An 18898-nucleotide genomic window follows, 5' to 3' on the forward strand; every position below is an offset into this window, starting at 1 on the left:
TTACGATTGGCGCAGGGCCGGCCACACTCAAAGCTTGCGACTTTGAACAGCTTTCTAACGCGCGATAGTTTGCCTAATTGGACAAAAGTCCATCAATCTTTCTAAAGCTCTCTTCAGCGTGGATGAGTAGCAATATGTGGCGAATTTGGAAGCCGAGTGCCTCCCTTGGTGTCTCGCACGGTATACATATTTTATTTTTACTTTGTCGTATGAAGTACGTATAACTTATTGGCCTAGAAATTACACTTTTCCACAATGCTTAGCATAGGCAACGTTTAACAAAATAATCGAATTTTATTAAGTATAAGGTGTCAAGAGGAACTTCTGTCATCTAATACCCAAATGTCGAAACCTCTTTTCTTTTGTATAGTAATCTTGTATCAGTTCGATTGTGTCTTTGCCATGAAACGCTCCAACACGGCTGCCAAACTTGTCCATAAGTGGGCGCCAGAGCTCGGCATTACGAAAGTGGAGGTATTCGATATTTTCTGGATTAACGCATTCGTGGAGACTTGGGCCCATTTCTAGAATCTCCGCACCTCCAAGACATTCTTCATCCTTGTACAGCACAGCATTCTGAAAACAAAAAAAAAAACTTTTGTAATTTTACTTGCTTTTGCAAAGCATATCAATATGTAGGAGAAGTTCTCTCTCCAACTAACATTAATATACACATGGGTATGTGCAAAATTTTTGACAGTTTGCAAAAATTAATTCCTCCATACCTGTCCAGGTGTGCAGGCACGCAACGGATGTTCTAATATTATTAGACATCTGTCGTCATCCAAAACATTTACTTCACAGTTTACTGAAATACGAAAATGCAGAAGTTATAAATTGCAGTGTTGCGACTAAACAAATTATGTTTTACTTTTGAAGAAACGATATATGTACAGTTCATTAAAACACTGTTGAAGAAATTAACTTTCCTATTTATATTATTTCTTAAATCTTTGGGAATGAAGAAATAAGTTGCTTTTGTTTAAAACTAAACCAAACCAGAAAAAAAACACACTGTACCGAGGGGGGTCCGATGATGTAAACGGAACTGACAATTGAACGTTGTTTGTTGTGCCATACTACCTGGCGATACCCAATGTAACTTTGAAGTTATCATACTTCTGTTGTACAGCACTGGATGATTGACACCCTGTACCTGAGGGAAGCAACCAGTGAAATAAAAGCTACAATTCACTAAAATTGTTGCAGTAAACAGCACCAGCAAGACATTGTTAGTTGTGACATCTCTGTGAAGCACCACATACGATGCAGATTGTCCTGCAATCTTGCTGCGCTGACCATCTGTGTATAGGAATATTCCATCATGCTTTCCTAGCACTTTGCCAGAAGAGAAATCCAGAAAATGTCCTGGTTTAGGTGGAATGTAGTTCTAGTAAAACAAAAACTCATTTCATATCAATAGAAAAATCTAAATGCAGAAGTTTTTATAACAGTATATATTTTATTCTTGTATTATTTTTATGCAAAACCCAAAAATAATTAACCTGCCTTTCCACGAAACGTTAGTGTGCATTAAATGCCCTTTTTCATTTAAGAAAAATTGTCCAACATTCAAAACTGCACCTTAAACACACAATAAAAAAGTGAACAACTTACTGATATGAATTCCTTAAATGACCTTTTTCCAATAAAACAAATCCCCATGCTCTCTTTTCTGTCCAGAGTAAATGAAACTTCAGACTCAGAAGCAATACATTTAACTTCACTCTTGTAAACCATGCCAAGAGGAAAGTAGGTTTTTGCAAGTGAATGAGATGTTATCTGAAAGGAGTCCCAACAATTTATAAAATAATATACTTTAGCTACTAAACAAACAAAGTAATGAAAAAAAATTATTTTACAACAAATAACGATGTTTAAAAAAAATTTCGAGATTAAAATGCTAATTTAAACACATTAAATTAAGGTCACACTTACTTGGTGCAGGAAAAAAGTCTGATCTTTCATCTCATCAACTGCTTTAATCAACTTGGGAGCTACAAAAGTAAAACAAACCATGTTAATGAAATGATTTAACAAACTCAGACACAAATTACCTTCAGTGCATTCATCGTTATTAAAAATGCTATCTCCGAGACTGTTGTGAGCATAATGTCCTGTTGCAATTACTATGTTTGAATCACCGGTCAAGCTTTGACATTTCTTGTGAAACGCATCAAATTTTACATGGCGATTGCACAGCACATCTGGATTTGGTGTTACACCACGCGAAAACTTTTCAACCATTGGTTCAAATACATTCACCCAGTACTCCTTCACCAAGTTTACCTACAAGTATATACAGCATTTAAATTCAGGAATGCTAATACTTTAAACAAAAGTGTCAACTAAAAACACAGTCAGTATTGACAAAATACAATCTTTATTACAAATAACAAATACAATATATATAATGCAGTAATGTTTCATGTTTATGCTAAGGTTGCCTTGCAAGTTATGCGCTTGCGCACCAGTGTACAACTTGGCCACAATATACCCCATGAAACTGCCGAGCTCCTGAAGCTCGGTTGGTAGAGAAGAAATTTACCTCATGAAAAGGAATTTTAAGAGCTGAGCAAACTTTTTGTGCATAATGTCGATCCTCATCAACTGAACAGGTGCCAAATTCATCTGTTAGGTCCCAATTGTTCATAAATACACCAACAACATTAAATCCTGAAACACATAAAGACCATCCAGTCTTAAACAAGGTCATACATGTCTTGCATCACAAGAATCCCGAAGTTAACTTTTCACAAAAACAATAGTTTAATTGGTAGAAGGAAAAGTGCAAATATCCCATACCTTTTCGTTTTAGCAGCAACGCGGCCACAGCACTATCTACCCCACCCGAAATAGCACAAACAATTCGGCCTAATGTCATTTGCCTTCACTATTTGTTAAGCGCCTCACCACAACTTTCAAACCAAAGAGACAATCCAAGTTTCCAATCCCGTCCTGTTTTTATTTTTCCCGTTCTGTTGTGAATGAGAAGTTTACGACAGCGGGGATTTCCCGACTGCATTTGGCCACCATGTGGATGGAGACAAGTACTGAAAGTTGGACAAAGTTGCCAAAAAAACACATCATAGAATGCTAAAACACCCATAACACAGCCAGGTTAGCGTTTGCGATCTACAAAAAAGCATCAGTCTGTGATCCATAAAATACAAAAACACCATTATATGTTAATATTCTTAGGGGGAACATAGAAATCTACGTGAACGTTAACTGTAAGAAGTGAGCAAAGCAACCACATGTCATTATAATTTGAAATTATTTCACATCATTATTTGGACAAATGATTACATCAAGGCCACTGACAACTAACGCCCACTCATGTTTCAAGCTCACATATGTGGTGTCATGGACATGGCGGTGTGTTACGTCACAAAATGACGGCGGGAAAGAATCACGTGAATAAGGTCTTTTTGCAGTGAGCGAATGCGTTTGTCTGGTCTGTAAAATGTTTAATGTCTTGGATATTCCGTTTTAATAAACATTTATCTGTGCTTTTGATAACATTCCAGTGAACTCGGTGGTACCACCACCATCAAGCGTTCATCGTGGACATAAAACCCTAAAAATTTAACTATTTGTAGCAGATTCAGTTCCCAAAACGTAGCCTACTGAAATAAGGCGCCAACCAGGGTTTACCCTTGCTTTTTTTGGAGAAATAGATCTTGGCAGCAGACGTTGGGTGTGTGTATGGTGGCAAATCACCTGTATGCGTAAATACGGTTGGTCGTTAGACCAAACAGGACCTGTACCGTTTGTGGTGTGTCACCTCAAGCGTAGAAATGTTCCAACTGCTAGTTTTGAAATGAAGATTTTAATGCAATGAAATAAAAAATAGAAAATTCAAGAGTAAATAAATTTGAAAATAATCCAGCGGCCACAGTGCCACTAAAAAAAAAACTTATTCACAAGGGAACTTATGCCAAATAACCACTGTCAACACATCAGCTGAACGATAACAGATTTACAAAAAAAAGAACAGAAGAAAACATAGCAGCTCGAAACCCATATCACAATTACTATACAAAATATTTTGACATTCACATGGCGGTTTGGTCAACACTGATACCCTCAAAATTTATTTTTGAACTCGCGTTTCCTCGATCTGCGTTTTCACTGCTCTTGCATTCTGGCAAAACTTGCCCCTTGGTGGATTGAACAACTTCGCCTCTTTGGGGCGTGTCGCTGCTACTTCCAAGAAATGTAGAAAACGGGCGCTTTTTCCCAAGTATGGCTCGAGCTTTTGGCCAGTTATCGGAAACTTCTTTCTGGCCAAAGCGAGTTGAATGTAGCCGATCTATCTCCTGCATCAAAGATGTTCTGTGATTTTCGGGCGGCACAGCAACCGAGGCGCCCACAGTCAAGGCAGAAACGGCGGATTTTAGTACAGCAGCTTGTGGCATCGCAGCACGATTGTTGTTGTTGTTTTCTAAAATAAAGTACATTTAAATGATAACAAGGAGAACTAGAAAAAAAAAGTTAAAAAACAATTGCGGATTTTGAGGTGACCTGTGTCTGCGTACAAAGTAGTTCTATCTTGTGGTGTTTGGTTAAATTCAGAAACACTTGCACCTCGACAATACTGGCTTGATGTGTGCCTGTGAAAATAAATGGTCTGTAGAAGTGTTGGTAAACGCTAACAAAAGGTTCGTTGTACTTGGCTATATCGCGGAACCCAACGTGACGAGACATGTAAATGGTTACAACCACGAATGTTAAAAGAAAGATGAAGGTGAAAAATATGAGCCCTGCAAGCTGGTAAGGATATTTGCAGAACGCTGACTGTTCACGAGTGATGTTTCCCCTTGTTGTAACGTCCTCAGCTGCGTAAAACAACGCGAGTTTATATAAATTCGAAAATTTCGTTTGTGTTTTACAAAAACTCTACTTAATATTTACTTGTAACACAGGAACACAACGACTGCAAACATGCAAGTATACATTATCCTCGTAGTTTCATAACGATGTATTGCAAGTATAGAAAAGCGAATTCCTGTTTTTTGAAAACGGATATTACATACTGATATTCTGGTCCTCCACAAGATGGACTTTCACTGTTGCAACGGTGGCTGTGGTGGTGAGTGGGGCTTCGCGTCGTTTACGGTTGGAAGGGCAGCTCTGAAAAAAAAATGGTTGCTTATAGCAATGTGCAATACAATTTGTTATACTTCGTCACAAACACTACCACGTTCCAATCAGCCTGCACTCAGTGTTTATTCCTTTTTCGTACCTTGGTGCATGTCGGACTGCTCTTGAGACACAAGCTTGCAACGCAATGGATGAAGATGTAATCGTCTCCAGGTGTAAGCCATCTGAAAACTGTGAAACTGAACAGGAAACTTCCACTGCTGGTGTTATGGATCGTTGCAGGAATACCGTTTTGTGCCAAGCAGCTGATGTGAAGAAAAAAGATAAAATAGTACGTTTTTCGTTACAATAGCAGGTCAAAAATAGAACGATTTCTGGGATGAAGTGTTATTTTGCATTGCAACGGTGTTATTTTTTGAGCAAATTTGCCTAACTATTTACTTAGGTTTATTTTTTGTGCTGTTAAAAAGTGTTTAATTTCACAGTGATTGAAAAAAAAAAAACATTTCTGTCCCGAGTGGAGAACTGCGACGGTGGGCGAACTCATATTTACGCAAATTGTTTGTTTCAATAAATTAAAATAATTTAATAATCTGTTCTTCTGGCATAAAAAAAAGGTAACTTTATTCCGACGTTTCGCCTGTTATCCAACAAGGCTTCCTCAGGGTAATGATCATTACAAATAAACATGATTGGGACGTTGATCTATTGCGTACAGAAGCTTTGTTTAGTTGCGAAACGAAATTGTTGCGAAGCGAGTATACCGTGTATATAAGCGGTAATGTCACACCCGGTCTGAAATAAATATAGGACAGACCTTAAAAACTTCAGCAGATTAGGCATTGGGCATGTATACAACAGACCTACGTGGAAACTTACTTTTTCTCGATGAGCACAACATCAGTGGGGTTATTTGCTGTGTAAACTGCATCACTGGACGCTACACATTTATCGACATGCAGCATCATTTCACTTGGTATAGGATTGGTAGCGTTGACCAAAACAAACATTTGTTGAGACACACGGACAGTGGGCATATTTGCAAGAGGTGTGGTAAGTTTATCATCATCGTACAATTTCAGTTCGATGTTGAAGGTGACAACTGCACTCAGATCTTTCGTATCATTTCTGTATGGCGAGGGAAAAATATTTTATCCAAGAGCATGGTTCTACGTGTTTATTGCTTTCAGAGCGCCTGGTTTGTGCGTATTTGAAACACACTAAACTATGTGGATGATATTTAATTGCATATCATGGATTTTGGGGAGTTCAAACCAAACAAAATTATGTCAACGAAACAGTCGTTATGTCGAAATTTTTGCTCGATAATACAACTATTCAAATACAACGTTATATTGAAAGATTAAGCTAAATATGATGCGTACAAAATTATAAGGCCTTTTCTTTCAAAACAAACAACTTACTTTCCAAAAAAAAACAACTTACTGGTTAACAATGGGTTTAAAGCCGTTAGATAAGATACTCTGTTCCAAGCTGGACGAAAAATTTCCTCCGTAAGTACAGGATACATTGAATAAGGGAATGGCGTAAGACAAGAGGAAGGAATGGTTGAAGATGTCGGCATAGATCTCACCTTTTACGATTGTTACGTTACCCATTTGGTTGACCATTATCCCACAATTCAGGAATGGTACAGCCACAAACAACCTGCAAGAAAAACGACGTGTCTTTTTATGAAAACATTTGCAAAAAAAACAAGCAGGATTGTAATTTACCGAAATACTGGAATTCCGGCGGGGTTCAGTGTAGTTGTCATACTACTGCAATTCGAGATGTTTTGAAATCCGTAAAAAAACACAACCTTTGTATTGTTGCTGGTTTGGGAAAAACTGGACTCCAAAACGCTCAAGGCCAGGTCCACCGTCATTCCAGAAAGATTACAGTTGATAGTGGTTGCAGCGGCTGTGGTGGGGCCGGCAGTGGTTGCAGCGGCTGTGGTGGGGCCGGCCGTGGTTGCAGCAGCTGTGGTGGGACCGCCCGTGGTTGCAGCGGCTGTGGTGGTTGCAGCGGCTGTGGTGGGGCCGGCAGTGGTGGGGCCGGCAGTGGTGGGGCCGGCAGTGGTGGGGCCGGCAGTGGTGGGGCCGGCAGTGGTGGGGCCGGCAGTGGTGGGGCCGGCAGTGGTGGGGCCGGCAGTGGTGGGACCGGCAGTGGTGGGACCGGCAGTGGTGGGACCGGCAGTGGTGGGACCGGCAGTGGTGGGACCGTCAGTGGTGGGACCGGCAGTGGTTGCAGCGGCTGTGGTGGGACCGGCAGTGGTTGCAGCGGCTGTGGTTGCAGCGGCAGTGGTTGCAGCGGCAGTGGTTGGGCCGGCAGTGGTTGGGCCGGCAGTGGTTGGGCCGGCAGTGGTTGGGCCGGCAGTGGTTGGGCCGGCCGTGGGGGGACCGGCCGTGGTTGGGCCGGCAGTGGTTGGGCCGGCAGTGGTTGGGCCGGCAGTGGTTGGGCCGGCAGTGGTTGGGCCGGCAGTGGTTGGGCCGGCAGTGGTTGGGCCGGCAGTGGTTGGGCCGGCAGTGGTTGGGCCGGCAGTGGTTGGGCCGGCAGTGGTTGGGCCGGCAGTGGTTGGGCCGGCAGTGGTTGGGCCGGCAGTGGTTGGGCCGGCAGTGGTTGGGCCGGCAGTGGTTGGGCCGGCAGTGGTTGGGCCGGCAGTGGTTGGGCCGGCAGTGGTTGGGCCGGCAGTGGTGGGACCGGCCGTAGTTGCAGCGGCTGTGGTGGGACCGGCCGTGGTTGCAGCGGCTGTGGTTGCAGCGGCTGTGGTTGCAGCGGCTGTGGTTGCAGCGGCTGTGGTTGCAGCGGCTGTGGTTGCAGCGGCTGTGGTTGCAGCGGCTGTGGTTGCAGCGGCTGTGGTTGCAGCGGCTGTGGTTGCAGCGGCTGTGGTTGCAGCGGCTGTGGTTGCAGCGGCTGTGGTTGGGCCGGCAGTGGTTGGGCCGGCAGTGGTTGCAGCGACAGTGGTTGGGCCGGCGGCTGGTTCAGTTACTCCTTAAAAATAAAGGTTTTCATATAAACGTCGTATTTCACTCAATCACATGCTGCAACTGAGGTGTGTGTTGTCTTACCGCAGAGAAATCGTTGGAATGGGCGAGCAAGGGTTGTGGCAAGGTTTTGAAGATCCGTGTACAGAACAAAATTTGCATGGGTTGCCAAACTTTGCAAATATGTTTGATTACTTGCCAAAAATCCTATCGATCCAAAAACAAGCGGACAGACATGAACAAAATTAAACCACAATTTTGTTGTTTGTGTTCATTAGAGTACGTACCTAATGCAAATGAAGAACCTGTTCCCTGTAAAGCAGTGCGAAGACCTGCCATTTCTGCTGATACGTCGGGCATAAAAGAAGTGGTTAACACAAGGAACGTGCGAAACGGAGTGCCCTTTATCAGTTGTAGGGATTTGCTCAGTGAAGCTTTGTAGTGGGTTTGTGACAAAGAGAATGTAGGTAAGCTTTCAAACGCAAGGGTTTTGATATGCTGCCAGAAAAAAGAGAGTTGAAAAATGTATACCTGAATAAAAACTGGTATAGTGTTTGGCTTGTTTATGAATAATTATCACATACAAGATTCGTTAAGTAAGGTGTAATTTAGGCTTGTTGACCGCTTCAAACTTCGCCATGGCATTAACGTTAAAACACTTACTCAATACTCCAATCCTAGCACTACCAAATGCGTTTTCAAAAATAAAATAAAAACCCCGCTATCAACAATATACGATTTTGTTCATTATACAGGGCTACAATCGCAACAACAAGTAATTTTTGAAACACATACCGCAAGTGTTGCTGTCTTGTTGGTAAAAGACTGAGGTGAACCCGGACTGATTACAAAAGTGAATGTGATATTTTGGGCCCGCGTAAGTGTGACCATTATTGTCAGAGCTTCCTGCAGCTTTGGCCATAACGTAGTGTTTGAAAACCTTGCAAGAACGAAGATGACCTAAACCAATATCCTTGGTTACTTAGGTTGTGGTACATTTTACTTCTGAAAAATTTTATTGGATAGTGATTTTAACTTTTCGTTACCTCAACAGGGGTATTAGAAGTAAAATACACGGATTCTTTTTCACAGATGACAGGCCTATTATTCGTGCAAACACCATCAAGTATTGTAAACGCTCTCGGTCTCGGTATTGCTCCTGGTTTGGGGCTAGGCCAGTGCGTGGGTAAGGAGGTTTGCTGTTGAGTGTCATCGTAATGTCCGCAGATGTCGAATCCGGATGCTTGGACGGCGGGGATCGTTTCGTTGTTGCTGGATATAAAAACGTATCGTTACCATGTAAGTACAAATATCGTTTCCCTTTTTCCTGGCAACTCCCGTCACGCAATATTCGAACAATAGCCCCGTACAATTGGTGTTGTAATGTCAAAGTATCAAGTTGCATCACTCCTAAAATGGGAGTACACTTACTACCAACGGTAGACATTTTCATGTTTCTTTCTCTGCAAGCCCACGTAGGGATGTGGTTCAGCGAGCTCCTGAGAATCGACGAGGCTAGCCACGACGAACTTTTGTGAAGTCTTGCTGAGAACCGCTGGCGTTGAGGCGTTGCACACGCCCCCGGCAAAATAGTCAGCAAAGGAAAATGTTTGCTGCAAGCTGGACTGAAAACAATCTTGGCCAGCCAACGTCCACCCGATTTCGCAAAATTCTGAGAAAAGGAAAGGTGGGCGAGGTGTACAAGTGTATTAAAACATTTATTAAAACAACGGATGCTTCGTTGCCGCCTATTTTGCCACTAATATTGTTACAGCTCTCTAAATTGCTATTGGTGTTGGTGTTGGTGTTGGTGTTGCAGCTCTGTGAACACTGCGGAACTTGGAATTATAATGGTTGGACTGTATACATGTTTCTAACACCAACACAAAACTATGGTAATTTATTCAGAAGCATATACTACTAAAAGCTATCGGAATCCAACTGCTGCTCAACTCACTACAAGAACAATGGCTTAATCCCACTTCTTTGCGCAGGATGTTGCTTCCGGTCGTAGTAAGCATTACGTTCCTACTTCCCATGTGTTGCGTTCCGCATCCAAACAGCGCAGAGTAGATGGAATAGATGTCAGACACCAGCATCAACTTTTGCCATACTGTGATACCACCGATGTACCCTGCAAGTTGGGGTTGGGGTTGAGAAGAATAACATTATATGCGTATTATTCGTTTTTCCAACACGTGTCCTCAAGACGAAAGCAAGCAAAATCAGCATAGTAAAAATAGATAAAAACTAAAAAATAACTTTCATATTATTGGCTCCACATTGCTTATCATATGATTATTGTGACACGGGGCCTGACGGCACTATTGGTTGAGCTTGCTTGGCCGTAGTGTTTCCACCTTGTTTGCTCCGCAAGGTTGCACCTAGTTTGGTGCCCAACGGATGACGGTGACTGTATAGTCACCACAAAGTGGAAGTCTTTGCTTGGCCGTTTGGTCAGCAAAGTCGTCTGATAGTCACACCAGCTGCACTGATGAGACCTTTTTTTAGGTCGAAACAGTGGCCATCTGTCTGCAGCTTATACATAAAAAATAACTCTTTCGACCATTTAAGGAGAAAATGGTACAATATATTGTCACCTAATATCGGTTCTGGCTGATCGGCCAAATCGGTCACGACAGTGTTATTTTGGGAAACACCTTTTGGATTACATGAGAGGTCACTGTGGAACCCCAGTGGAGAACCCCTTGTATAAGATAGGCAGACACCTCAACCAAGAATTGTGTTAACAGACCGTGAGCAAAATGTTCTAAATTTTCATTTACTCACCTGAAAAGCACGACTGGTTGGTGTCCACAGAGCAGTAAGCGATGCGAAACGATGTATTTGCAGCCATCAAGTTCGTGGCTGCCGCATAAACCGTCGTGGCTACTTTCAAAGTGAAATTAAGGCGGAATCCATCCACATGATAACTTATGCTGGAACTTCCTTCGCCGTGTATGCAGAAGTGGTGCCAATAGCGCCGGGCAATTGCATCCTTTGACAGTGCCACAGATGAAGCGATCTGCAGGAAAGATTGCCATAGACATAAATGCACAATAAAATAAAAAATTGCTCATTTGTTGCTTGTTAGTAAACCTTTTGTTATCGCGCAATTTTTGCCTTGACGGAGGATATGCAAACATAAACGGAGACAATTTCTGTACCTTGGTTCCGTTGAGGAAGGAGAGCTCAAAAATCTTACTCCCATTATTGTCGGCCTCCCGCAGAAGCGTCAAGCTGCCCCCAGCGCTTATCATCACAGTTGGCAACATCACCGACGAGGAGTTGTGAGCTCGAAACCAGAAGCATAATGTGTGCGGGTGGTGGGATGTCATCATCGTAGTAGAAATACACATAGGAACTCCGATCCACGAAGAAGATAAAACTGTTGCTTGGCTTTGAACTTCGTAGCGGGGAAACGTTTCCTGCAACTCCGACGGAATTGAGTTGGACTGATCTGAATACGCATGTACATCTTAGGGAATAAAGTTTAATAAATTTCGAGATTCTAAAATCGTAACTGCATAAACCACTCCAGTAAAAAAAGTATAGATGTTACTGTCTGTGTCTTATGGTATTAGATGGATTTAACATGCAGTGCGCCTGAAACCGGGTGTTCCCCAGGCGACTAAAAAATACATGCGGGTGCTGAATGGCTTTGTGTATTGGTTTCACTTGATATGGGCAAAATAAGATGCTACGATCAAAACCACTTACTAGATGCCAGACGAAAAAGCAACACAACTGCTGGGCCATTATCGTTCAACGTGAACCCGTTGCTGTAGGAAAATAGACCTCCAGTAATTGCGCTGCGGAGTACATATGATTGGGAAGCAGCGTTTTCCACCAGAACATGCCAAGGATGATAACTGAATACATTGCAACAACATAGAAAATTGTTTATTTTCCCCATATTCGCTATGCGCAGTGAGAACAATTTATTTACCCATATTTGCTGTCCACAAAGAAAACAGAAGAATCCGCCAGAACGTTAAGCCAGAGATCGCACTGGTTGCCATTGGGACACCCTCGTGTCGAACGCACTGCAAAATGCTGGCCGAGATTGATAAGTTGCATGGCTATAGACGATGTGGATCTAAAAGAAGAATCGGTGACGTAGTGCACGTATCTAAACCGAAAAAATAACAAACAGAGTTGTACTTCCTATTACAAAGTGCAAACTTTGCTACAATATCGATGACGTCGACGTGAATGAGGGATACAAAAATATGCGAAATAATCTAGCAATACCTCTTTCTGAATGTCTTCACAGCTTGGTTGTTTCCAGTATACAGTAGCTCTAAGTTGTCAGAAGATTCTAATGCATAATTGCCCGTTTCCACCGGCACTGGAACTTCACACTTTTCGCCAGCAAAACCGTTCGCGCACTGACATGTGAAGTTGCTGTAAAGATGAATGTTGCTATTTGGTTAAGTTCTTTTATGACGAACACCACAGCATACCGAAAATTTAGAAAATGTTTATTTTACTCACATTGCATGCTACTAAAAAGTTTATAAATCACTTCCATCAAATGTCAATGTTAAGCAACGTTACCTGTTGTTTCCGGTGCATGTTCCACCGTTCTGACACTGAGAACATGGTAGCGGTGTCGTGACCGCAGCAGTAGCGGTCGCACCAGTCGTGGCCCCTGCTGTAGTGGTCGCACCAGTCATGGCCCCTGCTGTAGTCGTTGCACCAGTGGTCGCTCCATTCGTGGCCCCTCCTGTAGTCGTTGCACCAGTAGTCGCCCCAGTCGTGGGCCCTGCTGTAGTCGTTGCACCAGTGGTCGCTCCAGTTGTGGCCCCTGCCATAGTGGTTGCAACAGTCGTGGCCCCTGCTGTAGTCGTTGCACCAGTGGTCGCACCAGTCGTGGCCCCTGCGATAGTGGTCGCTCCAGTCGTGGTCCCTGCCATAGTGGTCGCTCCAGTCGTGGCCCCTGCCATAGTTGTTGCAACAGTCGTGGCCCCTGCTGTAGCCGTTGCACCAGTGGTCGCTACAGTCGTGGCCCCTGCGATAGTGGTCGCTCCAGTCGTGGCCCCTGCTGTAGTCGTTGCACCAGTGGTCGCACCAGTCGTGGCCCCTGCGATAGTGGTCGCTCCAGTCGTGGTCCCTGCCATAGTGGTCGCTCCAGTCGTGGCCCCTGCCATAGTTGTTGCAACAGTCGTGGCCCCTGCTGTAGCCGTTGCACCAGTAGTCGCTCCAGTCGTGGCCCCTGCTGTAGTCGTTGCACCAGTGGTCGCTACAGTCGTGGTCCCTGCGATAGTGGTCGCTCCAGTCGTGGCCCCTGCTGTAGTCGTTGCACCAGTGGTCGCTACAGTCGTAGTCCCTGCGGTAGTGGTCGCTCCAGTCGTGGGCCCTGCTGTAGTCGTTGCACCAATGGTCGCTCCAGTCGTGGCCCCTGCTGTAGTCGTTGCACCAATGGTCGCTCCAGTCGTGGCCCCTGCTGTAGTGGTCGCCCCAGTCGTGTGCCCTGCTGTAGTCGTTGCACCAGTGGTCGCTCCAGTCGTGGCCCCTGCGGTAGTGGTTGCAACAGTCGTGGCCCCTGCTGTAGTCGTTGCACCAGTGGTCGCTCCAGTCGTGGCCCCTGCTGTAGTCGTTGCACCAGTGGTCGCTCCAGTCGTGGCCCCTGCGGTAGTGGTTGCAACAGTCGTGGCCCCTGCTGTAGTCGTTGCACCAGTGGTCGCTCCAGTCGTGGCCCCTGCTGTAGTCGTTGCACCAGTGGTCGCTCCAGTCGTGGCCCCTGCGGTAGTGGTTGCACCAGTGGTCGCTCCAGTCGTGGCCCCTGCGGTAGTGGTTGCAACAGTCGTGGCCCCTGCTGTAGTCGTTGCACCAGTGGTCGCTTCAGTCGTGGCCCCTGCTGTAGTGGTTGCAACAGTCGTGGGCCCTGCTGTAGTCGTTGCACCAGTGGTCGCTCCAGTCGTGGCCTCTGCGGTAGTGGTCGCTCCAGTCGTGGCCCCTGCTGTAGTCGTTGCACCAGTGGTCGCTCCAGTCGTGGCCTCTGCGGTAGTGGTCGCTCCAGTCGTGGGCCCTGCTGTAGTCGTTGCACCAGTGGTCGCTCCAGTCGTGGCCTCTGCGGTAGTGGTTGCAGCAGTCGTGGCCCCTGCGATAGTGGTCGCTCCATTCGTGGTCCCTGCTGTAGTTGTTGCACCAGTGGTCGCACCAGTCGTGGCCCCTGCGATAGTGGTCGCTCCATTCGTGATCCCTGCTGTAGTCGTTGCACCAGTGGTCGCACCAGTCGTGGCCCCTGCGATAGTGGTCGCTCCAGTTGCACCAGTGGTCGCTCCAGTCGTGGCCTCTGCGGTAGTGGTTGCAGCAGTCGTGGCCCCCGCTGTAGTGGGCGCACCAGCAGTCGTCGCCCCAGCCGTCGTGGTCCCTGTCATTATGGGCTGTCCGGTTGTGGTCCCAGCAGTTGAGGACGCTTTACTGGTGGGCCCAGCCATTGTGGGCGCTTTAGTAGCGGACCCAGTCGTTGCGGGAGCTCCAGACGTGGGCCCTGCCGTTGTGGGCGCAAGAGTCGTGGCTTCGGGTGTTGTAGCCGCTGGTGTCGCGGCATTATTTGTGGTCGCCTGGGTTGTTGCAGGTGCTCTTGTTGTCGCTGCCAAAGTTCCCACGTCGTTCTGATTCGGTTTTCCATAACCTATCAGTAATATGCGGAAATAAATTTAATGTACTATATACATACATACATGTTACTGTGTTGGAACAGAAACAACAGCGCACCTGTTAAGTTCAAATGAATGTATTTCATAGCACCGGGGTGAGCAGCTGTAGCAACACCGCCCAACGCAACCACCTGACTTCCAAAAGTGCTCCCGTTTTTCATGTAATACACGTTCGGTTGGTTAACGGTAAAATAAACAGTATCCGAACCACGTTTGGTGGTGCTGCTAGAGATTGGTAACCAGTTTGTGATGCTGGTTCCCAAACCGTAGATTTGAAAATCTGGAAAGAGTGCAACCAATTGTTTCAAAAGTTACAAGGAAATTTAATTTCGCTGTGAAATGGAATCTTCTACATTCGCACAAAACTAAAATATTTACGAAAGTGCACAAAGTTTCGCAGCGTTCCGTTTCTCGCACTGTTCCCGGAAGCAGTGACCAGTGTTCTCACCATTTGGTTTGTCCGTAGCAAATGTGGCCGCGTACTTCCAGAGAGGTTTGAATGCCGCAAAGCTGTAGTATTCGGTGTACGATCGCACGCCAGGAATGATGGTCATGTAAGGATATCGCGTTGGAGTGCTTGCCACTCGAGGTCGTACAGCTTGCCTTGCGCGTGGGTGTGGGTAAAAGTGATAGGGAGCACCTCTGTACGCTAAAATTCAGTTTGTTACAAGCAAGCTAAGTGGTTAAATAAGCAACAATACAAACAGGAGTTCGTGCAATGGAGTGTGACCGTATCAGTGCATAGCAGTTTACAACTGAACCAAAGAGTATATTGAAGTTGTTTTTCTACGCTTGTGTTTGCACTCCCTGTAAAACGATTTTTTAATCGCTTTTTGTTATTGGCTTACCGTTACTTATTCCACTTTTGCCGAGAACCACTGGGAAAAAAATCTCGTCACTTATTAAATGAACAAGGCTGTCGGAATCCATCATCACGTCCTTGTGTGAAAAGGGACTTACGGTGGTAAAGTTGGTCGCAAAACCAGTCCGAATCTGGGAACAAGTTTTGTGCTCACTTTATCTTAAATTAATCCAATCCAGAGATGCGGCAAACACACTTTTAACCACGAAGGTTTTTGTTTTATCGTTAGTAGCTGTTTGCTGGTAAAACTACCTTCTTTATTAGGCTACATCAACAGCGATTAAAAACGAATTCCCGCGGCAAATTTATCGTCAACTCAAAAAATACAAATAAAAAACGGTAGTAAATGCACTTACCACAACGGTTGTTGCTAGTTTGTAGGCCAAGATACGTATGACTATGCCATTTCCTCGAGAATCTAAATTAATGACATATTCTTTGTCCCATAGTGAAACAGGGAGCAACTGTTCGGCCATGTAGTCCGTCGTTATGTCCTCGAAAGTGTTGTGAGGAACCTAACACAAAATGGTATACAAATGTAAAAGTCACATCGCAAACACCAGCATGTAACGTACTATAGTATTTTGATGCAATCGCGGTTGGAAAAAATTACACAGTATACAATTTCAGCTTGAGGTTAAATTTACTCACCTTAGCGTCGAGCATTGCACTGATCACACTTATTGGGTGATTTGAGGTCACTCGAATTCCTGTTAAGTCGTACATGGCCGAGCAAAGGCCCTGGCCCGCGACCAAATGGACGCTGTTTGCGCTGGATAAAGTAACGTTGATGATTTGTCCGTCAGTCATTGTAATTTGCATCGTTGTGTTTTGGTAGAAGCTCGTCAATATGATGAAGGTTAATCGGGAGGAGTAAGAGGCTATAACGTAATCAGAACCCCAAGCACAAAGAGGAAGGACAGCGAACGAAGCCATTTTCCTGACGTACGACAAAATTGTATTAAGTGACATCACTTAACAAAAATAAAAATTACCCTGTGGAAATCGAGGTAACAAGAGCAACGGCTTGAAATGTGGCACCAGTGGTTATGACGACACCCTTGGCAGTCGGGTTTTTTACGTCGGAGCGGACAGGATTTAACTTCATGCTTGAAGGTACCATGTAAGTCCAAGTGGGGAAATTCATTTCGATATTGCTGATGGTTTGGTTCGTCATCGTTCCAACGTGAGCCTGATATATTTGCACAAGAACACGCCATTATCGAAAATGTATTGTAACTCCATAAAGAACAGAAGCTTAAAAAACCCAAACCACGTTGTCTAAAAGTGTTTAAAATATTTATTCGGCAGGCTATGTAGTTCGATGTAACGATTTACTTAAATCTGGATTTGATGTCTGTAGAAATTCAAAGCTATTGTTCATTTGCTGACTGAAAAGGCAATTGAGTTTACAGTGACATTCGGCGAATTGCTTACAATAAATGGGTTTACCTTATTGCTCGTAACATTTATTGGAGAGGAAAAAAAGATTTGTGTCTTCAAACGACCGACTGGTGGAATAACGAAGACGTTTGTCAAAGAAGAGCAGTTGTCTGTAAAGCAAATCCACTTAAGAACTATAGAGCCTTGTAAAACGGTGTGGGCTAAAAAACACAATAGCCCCAATTATACTTACAAACAGGTATTGTCGAAGGGTAGAGATGCTGGGAACGAGATTCTGAACACAGAAAAAATGTTTTTCTCTTAAAACACAGGCGTTCGGTACTACATATACAGTTTTTTGTTTGCAAGCAACGGTTTTGATTTAAACACCGGTTTGGTTTCAAAAAAAGGTGTTGCAAAATGTTAGGCACTGTTTCACTTACTTAGTAATCCCCGAAATTCAGGACTTTGGGGCATAAAGACGCACTTGTAGTTCATAATATAAGAGAAATTGCCACCTTTTACGTATCCGAAAGTACCAGGGAAACGGTATTCAATATTCGATCCGTCCCACTAGAGAGTAATCACACAGTTTTGACTGCTGCATTTGTGCAGAAAGTAAATCAAACTATCACCGTTAACAATGGCAAAAAAAATATATTTAAAGCAAAGCTAATTGTGAACACTATTTAGGGATTTGCTCATAATTCTGAGAATGAAGAGACTGATCCATACTATTTAAACAGATGATGGCTTAAGTTAAACATGACAATGCTAACTGTATGCTATCAACGCTGATGTGCTTGAAATAAGATACCTTTAGGTCGCTGCCGCAGGAATGATTATAGTACGACCTAATTTCTATTCCAGGAATTCCCACATAGGACACGAGTTTCAGTTTGCAACCTTGTCCATCGATCGTAAATTTTATTGAAACAAGATCTGAAACACGAAAATTCCGAATTTAGGGTTTGCACATGAACTGTTAACCATCAGACCCGGCCATCTTATGGTTCCTTTACATGTTTTATTATAAACGAATGTTTGCATTCATGAGGTACTAGATACACTTACCGTCCGACGCATTAAGATTTTGTAGTAGGGGTAACGGGATAAACAAAATGGATTGTTCAGGGTTGCAGAGCGTGTACACGTAGTTGACCTGGTGCGGAAACGCATGGGCAGCATACCGATAGACAGGAGCATTTAGCGGAATGACTGTCACAGAATCGGTTGGCGTTGCTAGAAACACTGCCACTAGGGCAGATAACAGAAACAGATGACATGGAACATAAATATGGGCATTGTCTCTGTGGTAAGACATCTGCAACAAAACCATTTCGTTTCGAAATACCTGTACCAAATACATCACTAGTTCCTAACGTTGAGACGAATGGAAAGCTATACAACCTTTTCTTAAATGGTTCTAACTAAGCAACATTTTCGTGACAGGTACCTTAACCAAATTCATGATATTTGTTGTAGTTGCCCTGGCGTTTAAATAAATTTCACCCCGTTGTTCAGCAATTTAAAGTATAACCCTACAACCTATTGTCTGTCATCTTACTGTTTCAATCCAAAACCGTTCAACTATCAAGGCTTTGCTGAAGTCCACACGTGTCATCTACATTTACGCCTAATTGATTTGGCTGCAACATTTGTGCGTTCGATACGCTATTTATTTTCAGCTCGATTATATCTTTAATGTTTTGTGATTGCAGGAAAGGCAAGATTTTGACATGTAGAACTAACAAGTGAATTTTGAACAACAAATCCCACAACAAAGTCCCAACTTCGATTTTGACTTTGAAAAGTCGCAGTTAAAAATCCTATATTTTTGCAGATTTCCGACAACTGTTTGTCACCACAATAAAACGCATGACTCAGCAATT

The 18898-nt window shown here is 44.0% G+C and overlaps 2 protein-coding genes across 3 annotated transcripts; both read right to left on the minus strand.

Moving 5' to 3' along the window:
• Nucleotides 1-184: 184 nt before the first annotated feature.
• LOC145896084 (mitochondrial tRNA-specific 2-thiouridylase 1-like) lies at nt 185-2969 on the minus strand. Of its 2 annotated transcripts, XM_082984925.1 has the most exons (9): nt 2806-2969; nt 2549-2676; nt 2058-2289; nt 1939-1997; nt 1618-1782; nt 1220-1390; nt 1021-1156; nt 726-808; nt 185-576 (listed from the first exon to the last, which is right to left on the minus strand). In XM_082984925.1, exons 1-9 carry the CDS (start codon nt 2882-2884, stop codon nt 328-330), a joined length of 1302 nt encoding a protein of 433 aa, XP_082841051.1. In that variant the 5' UTR covers nt 2885-2969; the 3' UTR covers nt 185-327. The 2 variants fall into 2 exon arrangements, with proteins under 2 accessions (XP_082841051.1, XP_082841041.1); XM_082984915.1 differs by having other exon boundaries at nt 1939-2289.
• Nucleotides 2970-4058: 1089 nt separating this feature from the next.
• On the minus strand, nt 4059-18630 carry LOC145888850 (uncharacterized). The gene is made up of 31 exons (XM_082979721.1): nt 18574-18630; nt 18081-18330; nt 17824-17948; nt 17450-17579; nt 17076-17176; nt 16619-16815; nt 16275-16563; nt 15980-16138; nt 15610-15754; nt 15210-15410; nt 14820-15041; nt 12654-14736; nt 12348-12500; nt 12043-12192; nt 11814-11965; nt 11261-11553; nt 10884-11118; nt 10126-10227; nt 9525-9765; nt 9140-9365; nt 8889-9053; nt 8381-8591; nt 8148-8300; nt 6843-8097; nt 6553-6774; nt 5986-6234; nt 5249-5411; nt 5040-5136; nt 4676-4841; nt 4528-4616; nt 4059-4447 (listed from the first exon to the last, which is right to left on the minus strand). Exons 1-31 carry the CDS (start codon nt 18628-18630, stop codon nt 4059-4061), a joined length of 8670 nt encoding a protein of 2889 aa, XP_082835847.1.
• Nucleotides 18631-18898: the final 268 nt, after the last annotated feature.

Source organism: Ascidia mentula, chromosome 1 (assembly GCF_947561715.1).
Source record: "Ascidia mentula chromosome 1, kaAscMent1.1, whole genome shotgun sequence".
Lineage (NCBI taxonomy): Eukaryota > Metazoa > Chordata > Ascidiacea > Phlebobranchia > Ascidiidae > Ascidia > Ascidia mentula.

Coding starts and splice junctions, on each gene's coding strand:
- LOC145896084 (XM_082984915.1), bottom strand. CDS start 2,884: ATGACATTAGGCCGAATTGTTTGTGCTATTTCGGGTGGGGTAGATAGT. Junction 1,783..1,938: donor AGACTTTTTTCCTGCACCAA/GTAAGTGTGACC, acceptor GACTCCTTTCAG/ATAACATCTCATTCACTTGC. Junction 577..725: donor GTGCCTGCACACCTGGACAG/GTATGGAGGAAT, acceptor TTTTGTTTTCAG/AATGCTGTGCTGTACAAGGA.
- LOC145888850 (XM_082979721.1), bottom strand. CDS start 18,630: ATGACACGTGTGGACTTCAGCAAAGCCTTGATAGTTGAACGGTTTTGG. Junction 8,098..8,147: donor ACACACCTCAGTTGCAGCAT/GTGATTGAGTGA, acceptor ATTTTTAAGGAG/TAACTGAACCAGCCGCCGGC. Junction 6,775..6,842: donor GCCGGAATTCCAGTATTTCG/GTAAATTACAAT, acceptor TTTTTCTTGCAG/GTTGTTTGTGGCTGTACCAT.